The 22206-nt window shown below is 36.2% G+C and overlaps 1 protein-coding gene across 1 annotated transcript in view; it reads right to left on the bottom strand.

The window, feature by feature from the left end:
• The window catches only part of armc2 (armadillo repeat containing 2), a 190101-nt gene that overhangs the window by 36575 nt on the left and 131320 nt on the right, over window positions 1-22206 (bottom strand). Inside the window, exons 13-14 of the mRNA XM_039747898.1 lie at window positions 20462-20607; window positions 14920-15019 (exon numbers count right to left, since the gene is read on the bottom strand). Coding sequence (XP_039603832.1) covers window positions 14920-15019; window positions 20462-20607 — 246 coding nt within the window. The remainder of the gene's footprint in view (window positions 1-14919; window positions 15020-20461; window positions 20608-22206) is intronic.

The following is a 22206-nucleotide window of genomic DNA, read 5'->3' as shown; positions in this document are numbered from 1 at the left end:
CTATTTATATATTTCCTTCATTCACAGGGACTGTAATAGTAATAATAATAATAATAATCCATACATTTTCCTAACTTACAAGGTCACGGGGCAGCTGGAGCTGGGTGTCTAAGAGGGAGCAACATCAGAGGGATGCTTCCAGCCAGTGGATTGGGGGAACATATGGCTCTGGGAGGCAGATATCCCCCATCTGTTTATTATGTCAACCAGGAAACTGAACAGGAGCCACTATCTATCCTAGTAGGAACATCAGTCCATCCAAGATATCAATCACAATACACATACGTACATTATACACTGTATATACACAACCATACTTTTGCTATATACTCAAGTCTCTTCTATGAATTAGAATACCAAGTGTCATAATCACATGCCTAAAAGAATAAAAATGTTATCAATCTTATTTCACTAAAGTAAGATATATCCTTTTTATGGTAGATCCATTTAAATATAAAAAAATCCACCTAGGCCTCTCCAGGAATCTCCACCTTATCATGGTGGAGAGGTTTGTGTGCCCCTGAGACTCTGGAAGCTATGTTGTCTGGAGCAGAAGCTCATTGTATATCCTCCCAAGGCTAAAGGGGTCAGACAAAGAACGATTCATAGTTCCTAATGATGTGGAATCACAAGAGTATCGCTTACCGGATGTCTGCACCTGGAGCCATGCCTTTAAGGAGTGACCCCCTCACCAGGGGCCTCATGTATAACGCTGTGCGTAGAACTCGCACTATAACATGGCGTAAGCACAAAAGCCGAAATGTGCTTACGCACAGAAAAATCCAGATGCAGGAATCTGTGCGTACTCCAACTTCCACGTTCTTCCGCTACATAAATCCCGATCAGCGTGAAAACTAACGCTCATGCACGCGCTTTATGTAACGCCCCAACTCCTCCCAGAATTATGCCTCTTTGAATATGCAAAATAATATAAGTCGCCCTTAAGCGCAGCCTTCTGTGAAAAGACAATGGGAAAAGCACGGGGGAAAATATAAGAATTTCAGCGAATACCAAGTGGAGGCAAAGGAAAAACATACTATTTGTTCAAATAAACCGTGGTATAATCAACAAAAGGAAGTTGATCGAGTGACATAGCGTGTTGGAGAAACTTGAAAGCTCACATCCACAAAATCGCACAGTGCCGGAAATAAAAAAGAAGTCACATATCAAAGTCACCGTGAAAAGCCAAGTTGTAAGCCCACTGTCTGAGTGTCATATGAAAGCTTATTAGGGTACAGAGAAAAAAGGCACACGGTGGGGAAAAAGCAAGAAATGTCAACTTCAATCTCGACATTTCCACTTTAATCACGTAGTTTATTTTGTCATTAAAGTAGAACATCATAAACTTCATTTAAAATCGTTTAATTAACCAGTTTCTCGAATCACATCGTAATTAAAGTAGCACGTTAAATGCTTTGTTTTGTATTTGATTTTCTATGTGCTCTATGTGTGTGAATCACTACTTGCTTCTTAAACCGGCTCTCTTCCTCCAACTGGACACAGAGTCCATTACATTCGTGATATTACAGCTCTCTGAATAACTAAAATACTGAGATGTATACGTGATGTCATTTTCATGATTATAGGAGTTAAAATTTGTTACTAAACATGTGTTTCACTTCGATGAAATAATTTATTGCAGCAGTACTCAGGGGCGGCTCTAGGTTTGTGGTGGCACTGGGCAGAGGAAGGTGGCGCCAATGTCAGTAAGGTATCTTATGCATGGTGGATGGCCACGTCCGTTCCAGACACTGCATAGCCGCCTCGTGCTCATGACACAAGCATTTAACTTTTGCCGAAATTTGTGGCTGCGTTTTTTGCTGTGTTGTTATTTTCTCTTTCTGTTTTATATTCAATATATATTGGCGTAGCCGTCACTGCAGTCAGTGCTTTTCTTTCCCCAAGTAACCGATCGCCATACAATCAGCTCTGTAATAGACGTTAAGCCATCTGTAAGCTTAGCGCCGATTCTTCAAAACGTTTAAAGAACATTGAAATATCTTCGTAGTACATTTTTAATTATTCTATCCTTAACGACACTCCCAGTGAAGAATATAGATTATTTAAATGAAGTTAAAGTTTTATCTGTATAAGTTAACAAACATATTTTGCTGCATTTCACCTTAAAAATGATATTGTCATCATATGTAAATACGCGCTTTATAAAGAGGCACAGGTTGTGCGATATTATAACTGTAGTGCAAGTTTACAGTGGGGTGATTGTACTTATAAGTACAAACAGTTCTACAAGAAGAAATTGATTGAGTGCATTTAAAGTTCTTGGGATTAAACTGTTTCTGAACCGCGAGGTCTGTACAGGAAAGGCTTTAAAACGTTTTGCAGTGGCTGAGACAGCGTGTCCTTGAAGCTGTATAACGATAATTCTCATTCCGATCAGCTGCTGCTGTGATTCACACTCAGATACAGTGATATAAATACTCCAAGTGGTGCAGTGAGAGTAATATAGAAAAAGATGATCCGCTGTGGCAACTCCTAACGGGAGGAGCTGAAAGAAGAAGAAGAGGAAGGTGCAGTGAGAGTAACAACGCTAAAGCAGTTATGGTATTTGGAATACTATGGCTGTTCCCTTGACCATTATATTGTTACGAGTTAATTACAATCAGATGCATTACACTAATAAACAATATGCGGTTAGTTTCAGTGTATTTATAAAGCCGCGTAATGAAAATAATGAGTAATCACACAGGAACAGTACCATTGCTTTGATGCTGGGTGCCGCTAGTCTGCAAAACCGAGCGGAGAACTGGCGTACGACAAGGCATGAGGTACCGTGGAAAAGTGCGTGGCTTTACGCCAAGTGTAGGTTTTATACATCGCGATTTGAATGTGGAAAAGTTCTTACGCAACATTTCTGTGCGTACGCACCGTTTATACATGAGGCCCCCAGGTAAGTGTGGCTGGGGAAAGGGAGATATGGGTATCACTAGTAAGACTGTTGCCTCTGCAACCCAGACTCAGATAAGCAATGGAAGATGAATGAATGAATGAATGAATGAAATCTAACTAGGTCAAAGAGAGAGATATTTCATGCCGATTATGGAAAAAAGTATAGGATTAGTAATAAAATCAACCCCTTTCATAATTTCTGACTTAAAGGGCCCTATATTACACAGTATGGTATATGAAAGAAAAAGCACCAGAATCTGTCACTTTTGAAATCCTGCATGACCTAATCCAGGCTTACCCTTTAATTGAACTGATGATATGCAGAAGTTGAAACCTGCCATTCACCAATCCCTGATCCAAAATATGAGAAAAACCTCAGTAATTTAATCAAATGTGTAAAAATAACTGTCTTAAGGTTCAAAGCTGGTGCACATTAATCCTGAAGTACACATTGCTGCAGTTTCTTTCTATGTTGCTTCTCACAAATACTGACCTTTAAATACTTTTTCTTACTGTATTTTCATCATAAATAATTTAGAAGAATCTGCAACATTTTGATTTTACTTTCAAGTAAGTTTTTTGGTATTGATTAAACATTTAGTTTTTGTTGGCCATTAAATGTATTTCACTTAATTTAAAACATTTTCAGATAAATAAAATCTCTTAAATGTATACAACGTCTAACAAATATGTTTTGTGAGATGTTTTAGAAGGTCAAAACATTTCCCTGCAATAACTCAGCTATGGCTAAAGTAATGTTGGTTTACATAAAATACATTAAAGAGACATATTCTCTCTTATATTTTTTAAATCAGGGTGTTAGAAGTCCCTTTAAAGAAAACAAACCTAAAGAGAACAGTTACGCAAAATAAAACCATTATTCTGCAGCTGTAAGTCCAGAGTTACAGAGTCCTAAGAAACCCTTATATATTATTTATATTGCTAAAGAAAGTTGCCTGTTGTTTTATAAGCCTTAACTAGGAGGATGACAGGATATTCCACCCCCATCATTCTTTGTGAAGGATGCACCTGTGTTCACTCAATATGTGGGTGAAAATGAAAGATGAAAAAGCATATTGACCTTTGTAGTCACATTTTTTTGTATATTACCAGCACTGTATTTGCTAAAATACAAATCTGAATTCTGTTGAATTTCTGTTTTAAGTTTTGGAGAAGAATTTAATTTATTACAGTACAAATGAACATAGTTCTTTCTGATAAAACACAAATAAAATTACTTTCAAAAACAACAAACTTGATAATTTTACTTGTTACCTTATTTACTGAAAAAAGCATCCATAATGAAAATTTCAAAACTGTATCTATAGACACAGACATTACTGCCATATCTATTGTCTTACATGCTTATCTAAATTAGAACTTCAGCCTGCTAACACTTTCATAGTCTTACTATCACAGATACAATAAATACATTATATAGTATATAGTGCACTTTTATTTACAAGCTCAGAGCACTTTTGAAAATTTGAAATATATAGTAATAATTAAAACACACACACAAAAAAATGCAATGATTTAAAAAAAAGGACTACAGGATAACAAGATTGTAATACAAAAGCTTTTGCAATGGTAAACCAAAATGATTTTAATAATTATTTAAAAGGCAATATAAACTGCTTCATCAACATATTCTGCTGTAATAACAGAACTTCACCCTTGATTCTAATGCTTGTAGCCTTGAAACCTATTGTTGCTACATGAATAAGCCAAATTAAAACTTTAATTACACAATAAAATATTAATTTCCACAGGAACACAAAAAGAATATGCAGCTCAGATGAGCGGCAGGAGATATCCATTCTCAATGGTATCTCTACCAGGGGCTTTCCTGCATTAGGCTCAGTTGGATGCAGCCTCACCAAATGTTCTGCTAAAGAAGTAGTTAGCTTTCACAAGTAATTTAACTCATTACTGAAATGCTAATAATAGCCCTTAACTTTGACTTCTTAAGCTATTTATTTCAAATTTTCCATCATATTCTTAAAAGTAATTTCTTACCTAGAAAGTGTAGTGTGTGAAATGATTAATTCCAAGGGCTGCAAGCCAGTTTCTGGCCAGATGGGCTAGCTGTATTGGCACTGCAGTGTTCTACTTTATCTTTAGGTATGCGAGTGTGTGTGCAACCTTAACTTTAAAATTTAGTGATGGGATGTGAAGGCCCCCTCAATCTCAGCACAAAAACAAGAACTGTCTTTTTTTTATTTATTTATGTCCTTTTTTAAAATTATGTATTTGTAGTTCCGGTACAAGCCTCTCCCAGGCAAACCTATGCGGCATAAGCCAGTTAAGTGGTACAAAAAGTTCAGTATTACTCCCTTAAAGATAGACACAATAATCTGAAGGAAAGCAGAACAGTATCAGTAATGCATCAAGCACAATATATTACACTGATCAGAACAGGGCTGAACAGAATCATGATCTTCATCCACTACTGAGGAAAACCGCCTGATGGTGCTACAGTTGAAAGAACCATCAAGGAAGTCTCACATATGCTTTCCCACTTCATGGAAAAGCGGCCAGCAGTATGGTGTTTCTGTCTCAAAAAGCAGAGAGCATTGGTGCAGATGTTTGTTTGCCATATGTTTCCCAGTAAACAACTGGCTGTACTGAGGTTTGCACTGCTTTCAGACAGCCGCAAAATCTTAAGGCTGTAGTACTGGAGTCTGGTCTTTGACTCAAGGTGTTTTTTTTTTATTGTCACAGACTTGTCCTGGTTTTGCCATTGGTTTAGATTGAGTCGAGCTGCCTTCTTTAAAGTTCTTTTTTTAGGCATTTCCATTAGTAGAGGTCTAAGCTTATTGTGCTTATCTTTGTGCATTTCCACTACAGTTATATTTTGTTCTTACTAGAATCACATTTGAGAATGTCCTGATTAATTCTAGTTACTGTTTAGAATCATTACTATTATCACTATCTTTGCAACCGCAATTTTCGTTTAGTTGACAACACACACATTTAGCAGACACTTTATTAGGTACACCTGTTTAACTGCCTGTAAATATCTAATCAATCAATCAATCACATGGCAGCAACTCAATGCATTTAGGCATTAGGCATTGTCAATATAACCTGCTGAAGTTCAAACCGAGCATCAGGATGGAGAAGAAAGGTGACTTAAGTAACTTTCAATTTTGGTGCCAGACAGGCTAGTATGAGTATTTTAGAAACTGCTGATCTACTGAGATTTTCATGTGTAACTACCTCTAGGGTTTACAGAACATTGTTTGAAAAAGGGAAAACATTCAGTAAGCGGCAATTATCTGGGTGAAAATGCCTTGTTGAGGTCAGAGGTCAGAAGAGAATGGCCAGACTGGTTCAAACTCAAATAACCACTCGTTAAAACCGAGGTATGGAGAGGAGCATCTCTGAATGTACAAAACGTCAAAACTTGAAGAAGAGGGGATAAAGCAGCATGAGACCACACCGGATGCCACTCCTGTCAACTAAGAATAGGAAACTGAGGCTACAATTTGCACCAACTCGTCAAAATTGGACAATAGAAGATTGAAAAAACATTGTCTGATCTAATGATTCTTGATTTCTGTTGCAACATTCAGATAGTAGGGTCAGAATTTGGCATCAACAACATGAAAGCACAGATTCATCCTACCTTGTATCAATGCTTCAGGGTGGCGGTGGTGGTGGTTTAATGGCATGGGGGATATTTTAGTGGCAAACTTTGGTCCCCTTAGAATCAAGTGAGCACCGTTTAAATGCCACAGAATACCCTAGTATTGTTGCTGACCATGTCCATCCCTTTATGACCAAGTGTACCCATCTTTCGACGGCTACTTCCGGCAAGATAATGTGCTATGTCAAAAAGCTGAAATCACCTCAAACTGGTTTCTTGAACATTACAATGAGCTAACTGTACACTAATGGCTCCCTACAGTCATCAGATATCAATCCAATACAGCACTTTTTGGATGTAGTAGAATGGGAGATTTGCATTATGGATGTGCAGCGATCAAATCTGCAGTAATTGTGTGATACCATTATGTTAATATGGACCAAAATCACTGAGGGACAATTTCAGCACCTTGTCGAATCTATGCCATGAAGAATTACGGCAGTTCTGAAGGCTAAAGGGGGTCCAACTCGGTACTAGCAAACTGTACCTAATAAAGTGGCCTGTGAGTGTATTTTGTTCTCAGGATTTGCGTATTAATAGCACTTACAAACAAAAAATATTAGGTGGATTCAAAAACTTTTTGCCTAACTAAATAAAAGTACAGTCTATTGTCCATGGCTTTGCAAATCACTTAGTCATAAATTTTGTGTGGTCTTTAAAAAAATAATTATGCACAACATCTAGCACCTAGACAGACTCCAGGCAGATGAAAAATTAGAAGCTTGTGCGTGTTACGACAGAAAAGCTGAAAAATGTGGATAATACAAACTTATTCTCAATTTTAAAAATTAAAAGAATAAAGTAAAAATGTTTGACCCTAATCTGTTTTTCTGTCCAGACTTCCAGACTGAAAAAGAAATAAATTATTTTTCTGTTTTTCAATATTACATTTGAAAATTAAAATGAAATTAGTAATATTTTCTTATTTCTCAAGTATAACCATGGATTTCTGTGGTACTGTAAAGGCCACCTTGGAAAATTGGCATTGTAGGACAGACATGTTCACATAGTCTTTACCTATAAGGGGGAAAGTTTGTAAATCATATTAGACAGTAGTAACTAAATTATTTAGAAGAGCTGCATAGACAGGTACCAAACTCTAAAAAATGCTAAATTCGTTGATAAATTTGAGTTTATGCAGTTTCAGCATTTGAAGAGACTAATGCATTGATTTATAAGTCAACATGAGAAGGATGCTTACAGTTTTAATTTCTTGTTGTTTACCAGCAAAGAGAATATTACTAGTACAACACAGAATGATGATGTGGATTTGTGTGGTACATTAGAATTAAATCTGAGGCTGAGCAGTCCATGAAAATGTAAAGTTTCATTTTAGCTTTGTATGACTTTTACTTCAAAAAAAAAAAAAAAAAAAACTTCATGAAGGCGAAATATTAAATATTGTTACATATTTGTAGAATGCCCTAATTTGATACTACACTATTGTTTCATTTTGCATTTTGGTTATTAGAAATATAAGTCCTATGTGATCACCTAAAAACACGTTTTTTTCACACACCACACTGTAAAAATATTCAAAAATCAATATCAGTTAAGAAAATCTTTGGGCATGGAACAGTCAGTATAGTTTTTTAGTCTTGTTAATGCTTAAATCTAGAGCTGTGTTTTTTCAGAAGATGATGACTTAAAGGGCATCAACACAATGATTCAGACTAGGCACCAGTACTCATTTATTGCATTTTTTTTTTCCTTTTTGTGGTGACATAACAGTGTATGAATTAATACTTCTTGCAAGTCAGGGATGGCTATAATTAGTAACTGCAGAATTACTTTAAAATATACTACTCCTCAATTACTTTAAAAATGACAGGATTGATTGGGACTTTTGTTTATTATGATCAATGCAACCACTCCATGTGATATTTAATAGAATATATTTAACAATGTTTAATTTATGAAATGTTTTTCAGCATCTCTGTGTAATTTGCAACTTTTTAGTTATACATTTCTTCCTAAGAAATAAGGATCAGAGGCTGTATAAAAAGATAATCTTTATTCTTTAACTGCAGATGGCAAAATGGTTTAAGGCATTTTTCTTTTTTTTAAACTAAACACATATACAGCCTATTGAGGATTCTCATAAGCCATCCAAAAAGAGCGGTTTCTTGTTAATGTTTTGTATACATCTCTGCCTTAAATTCCTCATTGTTCAAAAGTATGCATTTACTTATTTAACTGCAAGAATTAAAATTCCTTTCAGAATTTTGAAATCCTCAAATACGTCACTACTACTACTTTTTTTTTCAATGTGTGCTTAAGTCCATGTATGCTCTTTGACCATCTTCTTAGCACAGGTTCTAAGTGCTTTCTTGTGATATGGTGGTGACCTGAACTGCACAAAATATGTCACATGTAGTCCTTAATACTATTAAAGTGTAACATAACTTGATAGTCTTAGACAACACAAGAAAAATATATACTAAACCTAATTATTTGGACATTTTTTTAAATCACAGCTATGTCACATCGAGTGTCAGTCTTCCAGCACTATTACACGTGCCGCTTTTTCTGACTGGCAATAAAGTGTTTTGTGATGGAGCAGCATCTTACGAAGGGTTAACAGCTGCAGCAAGTTCAGCAGTAATCTTAATGCTTTTTGTCCTTTCTGTTATAGTATATAAAATACAAGGGAACACACAGATAAGCCTCTCATCTGTTTGTGTGGTTTAAAATACACATGCTACTTATTTCTCGCCATTACATTCTAAGCATTGGTTATCAGCTGTCCTGAAATTTCACACCTGTGAAATGTAATGTGCATGTCACATTAGACGATCAGCTGCATGGGAGTGCGACAATGACTGCCCCAGACTGGCTAAGATTATGTAAATGAAGGTAACAATGAAAATATGACACAGGCTTAAATGTGTATTTATTTGTGAAAATTTTAGATGTTGTGATATCAAAAAAGGGGTACAGGCCTCAGAAAACAATAAAACCTGACGTCCTCTCCACAGGTCTAAACCCACTGAATAGGCCTCAACAATCACACTCAAAATCCAGGAAAAGGCCTGCACAGGCCGAAAAGTGAGGAAGAGGCTTTTATATATTTTATATAAAGCTTTATTTAAATCCAAAAAAGGATTTCAAAAACTAACAAGAAAAACAAGTCATTATTTTGTGCATGTGCTAAATTGTAACAGCAAACAAATCAGTAACCAGAAACAGTGTCCCTAAATAATAACGGGGGTCAAAGCCAGGATATCCAAATGTTACAAAGAAGCACAAATTGAAAACAAGAACAAAAAAAATCCTAAAGCTGCACTGTAGCCCTTTTTAGTTTCTCGGCCTTCTAGATGATTTTATGTAGATAATTTGACTTAATCTTTTTTTTTACATTTTTTTTTGTTGTTTAATTTTTTTTCAACACTGTCTGTATTTTTTAACATTGGGCATTTCTATTGCATTTTCATTTTCCGTTTTATTGAAAGATGGTATGGTGGTTGAGTTGCAGCCTCACAATAAGAATACCATGGTTCAAATCTTGGGTCCTCTCTGCATGGAATTTGCATGTTCTCCCCGTGTCTGCATGGGTTTCCTCCAGAGGCTCTAGTTTCCTCCCACAGTTCAAAGATATGCAGATTAGGTGGATTGGTAAGGCTAAATAGGTCTTATTGTGTGTGTGGTGTGTGTTTGCATGTAATTGGACGTTGCCCTGCAATAGACTGGCATCCTGTTCAAAGATTGCTCATGCCTTGTGCCCTAATCTTGCTGGGATAGGCTCCGGCTACCTCCAAATCCTGCTCATGATAAAGTGGGTTAGTAAATAAATAGATGAATGTTATTATATTTATTTCAAATATGACTTAGTCTCTTAAAGGACACATCTATAATATACAGCTTGAGAGTTCCTGCCTTTCAGTTTTCCATTTTCCTGATGTCTCTTCGATAAACAAAAGCTTCTTTTCACAAATGATACCTTTGTTTTTGTGTGTACTGATGTGTTTTCAAACACTAATTCCAACTTTATAAAATTACTATCACATCTGCTCAGTGGATTAAACATTTTTGTTTGTAATTTTGTTAACAGAAAAAACATGGTCTGTACTGTGCTTGATATATAGCAAACCAATTAAGTCTTCTTCCATGAACACCATTTATGCAGTATTTAATTATACATTTACATGTTAACATGATCTACCTGACTGGAACTAATAAGCATCATTTGTCACATCTGTAAATAACTGCCTATATATAAAATGCATAAAGGCATATTAAAGTAGCTAAATAAACTCTTCAAATTAACAGATATTCTAAATATTTGCTGATATAAACATCCATCCATCCATTATCCAACTCGCTTTTTCTTAACTACAGGGTCATCGGGGTCTGCTGGAGCCAATCCCAGCCAACACAGGCCGCAAGGCAGGAAACAAACCCTGGGCAGAGTACCAGCCCACCACAGGCTGGTATATACATTAAGTCTAAGTTCTCATCAGAATTTTTTTAACCACCTGGTAAAATTTTTAACACTTAAAAATAAAGCATATTGTGTTGGTCAGTAAGATATTTCTCTAGTATGTGCAACCAAAATACAAATATAACAGAAACATAACTAGTAAGTATGAAACTGTGAACTCAAAATGACCTCCTGTTTGCAGCTACTTTATCAGTTCTTCCTTTAAAAAATGCTGACTGCAGATTTCTTAAAGCTGCTTACAAAGATTTTTTGTTCTTGGATCATGACCACTGATCAAAGAAAACGGTTTCATTTTGGTTAAATCCTCAAATTCTTCCCAGTGCTTAAAAAACTGTACATTTATAAATCTGATTGCAGAATAAGGCAAGGCAATGCACATGAGAAACAATGTATTATCTCTATGGTGAGACATTATTGGTGCTAATTAAAATGAAATATATTTTTTAATTAGCAAAAAATGGTTTAGAATTTGATGCAGGTTTTAAAATTACTAAAGTGTTATAGTGTAAATACAGTATGGAATATTATCAGGTGACATTGTACTTATATAATTATTTTCAAAAACATATTAGGTAAGGCTTCAACTAGTATACTATACTTGTTATATTTCTGATTTTGTGCATGTGCTGAATTATTAATTTTGTCCAACACCCTACCAATGGAAGTAAAGTTGAAACCTCAAACTTTTCAACAAGATAATGGCATTAAGAGAGTGAGAAATGAGTATTAGATATGAACCAGCCTTTGAATTAAAACATTACTTGCCTGAAAATATGTTGGTACAAGCAATTTAATGTCAGTTATTGTTCATTTTGTCATTTTCATGTTAGTTTTTTTATATTTTTTCTAGCTGACTGTCTCTATTATATGTGTACCTGTTTTTGTTTGCTTTTCTTTATAGCTGATTAACTTTCAACACATTGTTTTCCATCTCACTAACAATTCCTGTGTTTTTGATGTTTTGAGTTTTGGTACTATTTATATCTGGAACATCAGAAAACATGAAAATATCTGAGCTTTGCTTGTTAAAGTAGTAAATCACAGTAACATATGGAATATCTAAAAACTTATAGGCAACACTAGTTACTACACAAATTATATCTTTGCAAGGTTGTTCTATCTTGTTAAAATAGTTGCAGTCCGCCGTTTGTTTATTCTGTTTTAGACAATATTACATTTTCTGGCAATGGTCAGGTGGTGATTGTGCTACTTTGCAGAGTATATCTTCAGGTGCTAGCTGCACACACACCTCTGCCTCAGAAACCTCTGGGCGACCATCTGGCTGTTGGCAGAAGGACACTGTTCTGAGTCACAAAATGCAATACTGGATGCTGTAAGAGATGTGGCCAACAAACTAAGGAATATACAGGCTGTACTATTTGATATTGACCACAAATTAAATGAATTGGTTAAATAATGCATGCTGCATCTGATTACCTGTTTTTACATTCTGCTAATTACATTCAAGTGAAGCTGTAACGCTGTCCGATTTGACTGATCATTTGATGGGTCAGGGTCTGGTTCATCACACAACGTCTCTTCAGGCACGGGCAAGCCACGATTGTGTGCTACATTAGATACTGTATGCAGCATGCTACATGCTTGCATAATGCGACATACGTTCTGTGCACTATAGAAAAGCACATCAATAGAGGAAATGCTTTCTTTCTTTTTTTTAATAACATTTTATTGAATTTATTAAAATCAAACAACATTCCACATAAGCAAGTCAAATTTTTCAAAACTAGGTTCAAATCAAGTCAACACCCACCCATTAGAAATAAATAGAATGAAAAGGGGAAGAGAATCCGCTTCCTCAATTTAAATGCTTATCCTAAAATATTATTAATTAGATCCTGCCAGATTTTTAAAAAGTTTTGCACAGATCCTTTAAGTGAGTATTTAATTTTTTCTGATTTCAAGTAGTATATAACATCAGTTACCCAATGACTGAAAAGAGGTGAGTTAGGATTCTTCCAGTTGAGCAAGATAAGTAAAGGCAATTACAGTTTGTTTGTCCTTCTCCACTTTAAGCCCATCTGGAGGTACATCAAACACAGCTGTTAGTGGATTAGGAGTGATTGTGACACCCAAGCTCTCTGAAAGGCTTTTAAAGATTTTGGTCCAAAATGTACAGATCTCTAAGTGATTTAATATCAATTGTTTTCCAAACATTAAAAGCTGCATACGGGAGGAAAAAGGTGGTTATTGTGCAAAGGTGCCAAAGATAAAAGCTTCTCTGTCTTAAAGTACTTCCTTCATTGGTTCCATATTCTGAGTGAATGAAGCACAATTGGGTTACAGTATATTGCTGATAACTTGTATTTACTGGGGTACAAAGCTGGAATATAGAGAAGTGCTGCAGCATTTTATTTCTATTGCAGACCAGGCCTGTGTATGTTCATCCATTTGTGTCAATGTCCAGGTTTTTATAGCTTGTATATTTGTCGCCCAGTAATAAAACTGAGAGTTAGGTAGAGCCATGCCACCTTCTGCCTTAGGTCTTTGTAGGGTTGCCCTTTGGATGTGTGGATGTTTTGAATTCCAAATAAATGAGGTTATGATTGAATCTAACTTCTTAAATTATTTGTTGATGTATATTGGAATGCTTTGAAATAGAAAAAGAAGCTTAGGAAGGATTTTCATCTTGACAATGTTAATTCTTCCAGCTAAAGTGAGATGAATGGTGGACCATCTATACAAGTCTTGCATAAGTTTTTTCCAAGCAGACAGCAAAATTTTGTTGATAAAGTTTTCTTTGTAAAGCTGGAATGGAATATTTGGCCAGTCCAGTCTCTGTGCAGCCGGACCTGATCCTTGCTTACTAAGTGGGACCCTTATAAAAATACTACTTTAGCATTTAGACCTGTTAGTTGGGAGAATACTTTCTTTCTCTTTAATTCGTGATTGAGACCTTTAACATTCCAGCTCACAAAGTTAGCTGTTTGGTGATCTTTTGTTGACATTCTGTAGTCTTAATTTAAGATAGTGGGACATTATTACATAAGACAGCTTTGACTTTAATTTCCAATTTTTCCAGGTGTTATTGCCATAAAACCTATTGTTACTTTGGCTCTTACAATTATAAGGATTAATAGGAAAGATAAGAAATAGGTTGCTCTCTTTCTTCCCCCCTAAAATTTTTGCCTTCCCAAGTGAGGCTAAACCACTCTTCACAAAGTCCCAAGTCCTCTGACATACCTAGAGACAGAGCACATCCAAAATAAAACAAGCCCCCCAGCAGCGATGTATGAGGATTAGAATAAAGATATCTACTGACCATACAGTCCAAATACTATAAACAGTTTGAGAAAGTAAACCCATATTTAATTACATAAGCAAATTTATTCTCTAAAGGTGCCTTTATAGTGTATTATCTGTGCCGAATGCCACAATGAATCGGTTCATTCTTTTGGAGATTCATCCCTGGAAATAAAAGCCTTGTCTTTATTATTGTAGTGAAACTCAGCTTTGTAATAAAGGTGAAATAAACTGTACTTTCAGAAAATCCAAGGTAAAAAGTACAGTTATAGTCATAGTAGCAGTAGTAGTAGTAGTAGTAGTATTAGCAGTAGCAGCATTGTTATGTGTATAGATTGCAGTGAAATACTTTACTAAATAGATGCTAGTATTTACAATATACATATGATGTTGTTATTCTAATATTCCTACTTGTTAACATGTCTTTAAAATTCTTGGACCATAAATGTATTGCATTACATTACACAGAAATGCAATTTTTCAATTATTACAAGTTTACTTGATTTTTGCAATAAACTAAAACATAAACATGGTCATACATTTTTGCTGCTATTATAGTACATGAAACTCTAGCACCATGTTAACATCAGGAATTAAATAAAGCATGTTATAATAATGCTTTATCACTTTATATTAAACTGAAACATCTAAAACCCACCTGTTTTTTCTGGTGTTTTTTGAGTAATGCCAAAAATAAGCGGTAGCAATCAGAACATTCAGATATGGCAGCACAGCACTCATTGTAACAAGACAGCTTACTGCATAACAGGAAAAAAAAACACATAAATAGCACCATAACACATACAAATTAATTTTTAAAAAGAAGCTGAATATAGTACTAACTTTTTCTCATACACTATATGTTTCTGCTCCTTGTCCAACATAACCCCCCTGTTTTGCACTATATTAAATTGCTACTGATTCCTATTCAACATTAGGATACTGCTGTATATGCGTGTGCAGACTAAAAAACAAACATGGTTATGATTATTTATAAAATGCTCTCACATTTCAATTTTCCACAACCACTATAGCTTTCTAACATTAACTCTTTCCCTGACTTTGGTTCCTCCCTGTTCTGTTTATGTTTTTAAAATGACTGTCAATTGATCTTATAGTCTGTGAAGACTAGAGCATTTAAAAAAAAAAATCATACCTGCTGCAAATCTTCACTGGATAAATCCCTACATTTGAAAAATGCTTTCAAGTATCTGCATAACTTAGTATTTTGGCTATGTACTCAGCTTTTGCCTTATTGTACTGCTATACACTAAGTCCTGGGTCCATCTTCAGTTAAAAATAAAACACTACTGCATTATGAACAGTTTATCATGATATCAATTGTTATACTAATATCTCATTATCTCATCTTGATTAACTGGGCTTCTAAAGTGCATCACATAACTAAAATTTATTTACAATTGTATTTATTTTTTAAACAATGAAATCCAACTAATTTTTTTGTCGTTATTCCAATTATATCTTGCTTGCTTACTAAAAATATGATGCATGCAGCATGTGAATGAACATGGTTTAGTGAGATAAAAAGCAAAAAGCCTTGTTATATTGACAATAAGCAAGTGTACTGTATTTGTTTGAATAGGAAATATCTTTAAACCATATAAAATTTTCATCTGTTATGTGGAGTCTGCACATTCTCCTCCTGTCTAAACAGGTTTTCCTCTGAAGGTAGTACAGTTTCAATCTCACAGCCCCAAAACCTTGCATGTTTGGTTAACTGTTGACCCAGCCTAAACTGACTCAACATAAGCATTAGATTTAGCAGGCCCTGTGATGGACTAGCACCTCATAAAGGGTTGATTCTTGTTTTATGACTAGTGTTGCCAGAACTGGTTCCAAACTTTATGACCCTGAAGTAGACTGTGAACATGAGAATATTATATTATGCTAAGAGACTAGAAAGTTAATCAAGTTAATAAAAAGAACCCCATTAACTTCACTAGTTTCCTTTTTGTTCTACCAACTTCAGTCTACATTTTGTGTTTTGATGATACAAATTTTAAACATTTCCATTAGTTAAGAATGATAGTGGGCTAACACGCACACCTTCAAAAATATCTAATTTCTTTTTGAAATACACTTTCTGTACATCATATATTTTTGATAATTCTATAACATATCCAGAATTCATTAACTTTCTACTTTTTTCTTTCATCTTAATGTAATCTTCTCATCTCAGTTAAATACTATCACATATTTTGTAGATGTTAAACCAAGAGTTCCCAAAGTGGCCGATATTGATCCCCTGGGGTCGATTTGAACTTTATATGGGTTGATAGTTTCAATAAAAAAATTTTGGGGGTCAATGACAGCAAAAATAGGTCCCCTTACTAATGCTATTTGTTTGTAACTTCAAAATATCTATGATTCCAATAGGTACATAATTAAGAAGTAAAATAATTAAAAAAAACACTATTTTGATAAAAACACATTACATACCAAATTTGCGAACGAAAGGTAAAATGTGTCATTAAAAGAGTCACACGTAAGAACTGGACCTACGACGTACAAATGAGGCCGAAACTGTGACGCATGCGCCTCAGTAAGTGGCGCTCCGTCACCTTCGGCCTGGGGACGCTGCAAGCGGTGGCTGGACGAAGGCTGGAGGGGGACGATTTTGCTGCTCGCGCAGTGTAGCGTCTCTCAGGTGGCTCCTGGCGGCAAGCGGTTTCACTGCCCTCCCACCACAGACGGCTGCCCGTTCATTCTCGGTGGACAGCTGGTAATGCTGCAAGCGGTGAACCTGTTGTGGCTGAACGGAGGCCATTGAGGGTGAACGGGGCGACGGGGGGCTGCGTGTTGAATGGGGGTGGTGGTGCGGCGGGACACTGCAGGCAGCATACTGTAGTGGAGGTGACTGTGAGGTGGGCTGGTCATGAACCGCCCCTCGCTGCCCCCATTCATTCTCAATAGCAAGCCTGCTTGTACTGTTACGCACATAGCAGGAAGTTGTCTCTTGTCAGTACAGGGTGGTCCAGATCTAATTATGTAGATCCAAATCGTCTGGATGACTTTGATTTATGCTGGGACGATTCCAGTTCGGCACGAAGATGATTCTTGGGTGATTTTCTATGTAATAAACTGAATAAGTTATAGCATAATGAAAATTGCATAATTAGATCTGGACCACCCTATACATCAGACATGTTGACGACTGGTGCCTTCCTGCTGTGACAGCGTATACAGTGCTGTGTAGAAGAGCTCATCTTAACCTTTTGTCTTCACCCTTCAAGAATGTCTCTGAAACACAATTCTGATACAAGTGCTGGTGATATAGTAAAGAAGAGAAAAACCATCACCATTGAAAATAAAGTAGAAATAATAAAAAGTCAGAAAGAGGTGAAATTCCGTCAGTCATTGGCAGATCACTTGGTTACAGTCAGTCAACAGCATTTATTAAAATAATGCACCTGTTCCAACTTATATACAAATTCAACTTAAGTGCAAACCTATAGTCCCTATCTCGTACGTAACCCAGGGACTGCCTGTACATACTTTATTGTTTTTTTTTTATCACAGGGGCTGTCGAAATTGTTTGTTAATAAAAGATTTTATTTTTTCAGATAATAATATGATTGAACGAAATAAGAAATGCAGACAGTACAGCTTGGACTATTTGTACTTATTTTGAATTTACATATTTATTTCATAAATGTCAAAAATGTAAAAAAAACTCTGCTCGTATTTTTTTGCTTTAATTTTCGTTAGTGCAGGTTTCGATATTAAATGTTGGACAAGATAATGCCATATTCCAAAGTCCTTTTATCTTTTTCAATCATTATTTACAAGTGATTAAAATGAAAAGTTTGATATCTAGTGAAATAGAACTTCACCAGCATAGGAGAGACATCCCCACCCACAATTGCAGCAGCCCAGGTGAGCAGAGAGCTGAGGAGAATTCGTAATAGCAAAGCAGTGGGTCCAGATGAAGTATCGCCATGACAGCTGAAGGTCTGTGCGCTGGAGCTGGAGAGTCCTCTACAGTGCATCTTCAACCTGAGCCTGGAACAGGGGAGAGTCCCGAGGCTTTGGAAAACATCTTGCATCACCCCAGTCCCAAAGGTATCACGTCCTAGTGAGCTGAATGACTCCCGGCCTGTCGCTCTGACGTCACATGTGATGAAGACCATGGAGAGGCTGCTGCTTCACCACCTGAGGCCACAGGTACGCCACACCCTCGACCCCCTGCAGTTCGCATACCAGGAGAAGGTGGGAGCGGAGGATGCCATCATCTATATGCTACACCGATCCCTCTCCCACTTGGACAGAGGCAGTAGTGCTGTAAGAATTATGTTTCTGGACTTATCTACCGCCTTCAATACCATCCAACCTCTGCTCCTTAGGGATAAGCTGACAGAGATAGGAATAGATTCATATCTAGTAGCATGGATCGTGGACTATCTTAAAGGCAGACCTCAGTGTGTGCGTCTTGGGAACTGCAGGACTGACATTGTAGTAAGCAACAGGAGCGCCGCAGGGGACTGTACTTTCTTTGGTCCTGTTCAGCCTATATACATCAGACTTTCAATACAACTTGGAGTCCTGCCACGTGCAAAAGTTGGCAGACGACACTGCTATCGTAGGCTGCATCAGGAGTGGGCAGGAGGAGGAGTAGAGGAACCTAATAAAGGACTTTGTTAAATGGTGCGAATCAAACCACCTACAACTGAACACCAGCAAAACCAAGGAGCTGGTGGTGGATTTTAGGAGGCCCAGGCCCCACATGGACCCTGTGATCATCAGAGGTGACTATGTTTAGAGGATGCAGACCTATAAATACCTGGGAATGCAGCTGGATGAAAAATTGGTTTGGACTGCCAATTCTGATGTAAGAAAGGACAGAGCCAACTATACTTCCTTAGAAGGCTGGTGTCTTTCAACTTCTGCAATAAGATTCTGCAGATGTTCTATCAGAAGGTTGTGGCGAGCACCCTCTTCTACGCGGTGGTGTGCTGTGGAGGAGGCATAAAGAAGAGGGATGCCTCACGCCTGGACAAACTGGTGAAGAAGGCAGGCTTTATTGTAGGTACAGAGCTGGACAGTTTGACATCCATGGCAGCGTGATGGGCACTGAGTAGGCTCCTGTCAATCATAGAAAATCCACTGCATCCACTGAACAGGATCATCTCCAGACAGAGGAGCAGCTTCAGCGACAGACTGCTGTCACTGTCCTGCTCCACTGACAGACTGAGGAGATCGTTCCTCCCCCACACTATGTGAATCTTCAGTTCCACCCCGTGGGCAAACGTTAATATTATACAGTTATTGTCTGTCTGTTATACCATCATTGTTATCACTCTTTAATTTAATATTGTTCTTTATCAGTATGCTGCTTCTGGAGTATGTGAATTTCCCCTTGGGATTAATAAAGTATCTATCTATCTATCTATCTATCTATCTATCTATCTATCTATCTATCTATCTATCTATCTATCTATCTATCTATCTAAATATTTAATATCGAGTACTGTACAAATTTATTAATTTGAGTAAGTAAAGTAAATGACTAGGGTGTCGACGGTTTTAAAAGTTTTTGGTAAAGGGGTCTGTGGCCAAAAAAAAAGGGAACTCTTGTGTTAAACTCTCTGGGGTATCTGCCCAAGCATTTCTTCTCTAACAACGTAACATTTACAAGGAAGATGAGGTTTGTGTGTAAGTCTGAGTTCATATTGCTGTGTCATAATAAAACTGAATCAGTTATGTAAAGCTTCCATTTATTATCCCTTATAAATGTCATCCCTTATGCCTCCTTCTAGTATCAGGTATTCATTGCAATAGTATATTCTTGTTCCCTTTAAAAATAACTAAGCAGCTGAAACCCCTGGTGTTTTTGTGACCAAATTTATATTAAATAAATATGCAAAACATATATTTGTGAATTAAACACTAAAGTAAACAAAAATCATTAATTAAAAATAATCACCCCACCCTGCTACTCAAGGGATAAATTAAAAAAGAGGAGAGAAAGTGGGCAGCCTTATCTGGCACCTTGATACATGATATCCATGAGTTGGTGACTATAACTGCAAAAGTAGACAAATAGAACCTTCTGATCATATTAAAGTAGCCTGCACCAAAACTCATTTGACACATGATTTACCAGAAAAATTTCCTATTCATATGATCAAAACTTTTTTCAGTGTCTCAAGAAAGCAAGAATATGCAGTTTGGCTACATACCTAAATAATCGAGATATGTTGGTGCAGATGTCTTTATCATTCACATGTTGGTCCAATACAGTACAAAGAGCAGGAAAAGCTCCACTGCCAAGAAACCTTGGTCTAGACTGGGGTAGGTCTGCCAGGTTTCGAAGAGTAGTTGTAATCTACAGTAAAACAAAAACAGAGGAATGAGGGGAGGGAGAGTCAATTTAAATATAATTTAGTTTTGAGATATCTCCGTATATTTATACATAAAATATATTAAAAATAAGTTTAAAGATAAATACTTGATAGTAGTGCTTTTTGATTGTAATAATCAGTAAAAATATATACAGCTGGTCTGCAGTGAACCAAGTAATCTTCCAACGTACGATGAACTAAAAAGAGATTTAAAGCATAATAAAACTCTTTATTGGCCATTATATCATCTTCGGCCAAGAATTACTCTTCTTTGTATGCTGATTATACCAATAACTTAAATGAATGTTTAAGACTATATACTCTACAGCTTTAAAAGTCATTGCTTTGCAATACATTAATACAATGTCCTGCAGTAGGCTGGCACTCTGCCCAGGATTTGTTCCTGCCTTGTGCCCTGTGTTGGCTGGGATTGGCTCCAGCAGACCCCGTGACCCTGTATTAGGATATAGCGGGTTGGATAATGACTGACATTAATACAAATATTTGAACTTTAGCAAATAAAAAATCAGTGGTAATAAATGAAAAGCCAAGTGGTAGGTTATAAACTGTTAAGTTCACACATTTTCACATTTTTTGTTTTGAATTCACTATCATTTAAAGAAATAACATTGTTTTTACAAAAGTACCTGAGCTATGCTGTTTTATTATCGCAGAGATATAATTTTCCAACTATACAATAGGTTTAGGTTGTTCATTCTACAGAAAATATTCTCTCATTAAGATAAGAAAACATTCTTTGTATGGACATAAACTAGTAATTGTTCTTTTGTTTTAGCTAAAGCATTCAAATTGACATTAACTTTAAATACCAAAAATGCACTGTACATTTTTGTTTATCATGGATGGGCTAAGAAATGGAAAATTTTTAAATATATGCAACCAGGGTGCCATAGTGGCTGTGATTACCCATTGAACAACTGCATGGATCCTAAAAATCATTTAAACATTGTGGGGCCCAATTGCAGAAATTCAAACTTATCTTTTGAGAATGAACTATGGTACCACTTTCTCTACATTTAGCCTAATGAAAGAAGCACAAAACAAAAAAATCATAGAGTTGCAAATCCTCTTAAAAGGCATCAACAAAATGTTTTTCTAACCTTGACAAATACATTAGGGTTTTCCCATACTGTGAAACACATACACACTCTCATAATCATGCCTTTGATTTTATTATCACAAATGGTGTTAACATTCACAATGCAGTTCTCTCGTCATGTGGTGGATCGATTCCAGCACTCTTTGTGGATACAAAAATCATATAATCTATACACATCTTCCTGTACACTATAATCATATCTAGATTAATTATAATACCTAATATAACATAAATTCTATGTAAATAGATGTTATACTGTGTTGCTTAGGAAATAATTAATTTGGCAAGCGATATGCCACTTTTTAAAACAAAAAATATTTTTTTTTCTCATCAAGACATAGCACTGTACACTCACTTTACTGTCAAGGATGGCATTGACCACTAAAGTGTTTTGTAGAAGCAATTTTTTCACAGAAACAAAAGGTGAACACAATGTGATGCCAAGGGCCTCACAGCACTTTAC

Source organism: Polypterus senegalus, chromosome 3, assembly GCF_016835505.1.
Source record: "Polypterus senegalus isolate Bchr_013 chromosome 3, ASM1683550v1, whole genome shotgun sequence".
NCBI classification, from domain to species: Eukaryota; Metazoa; Chordata; class Cladistia; order Polypteriformes; family Polypteridae; genus Polypterus; species Polypterus senegalus.
The sequence above is the reverse complement of the archived record's forward strand: the minus strand, read 5'-3'. Positions and strand labels throughout refer to the sequence as shown.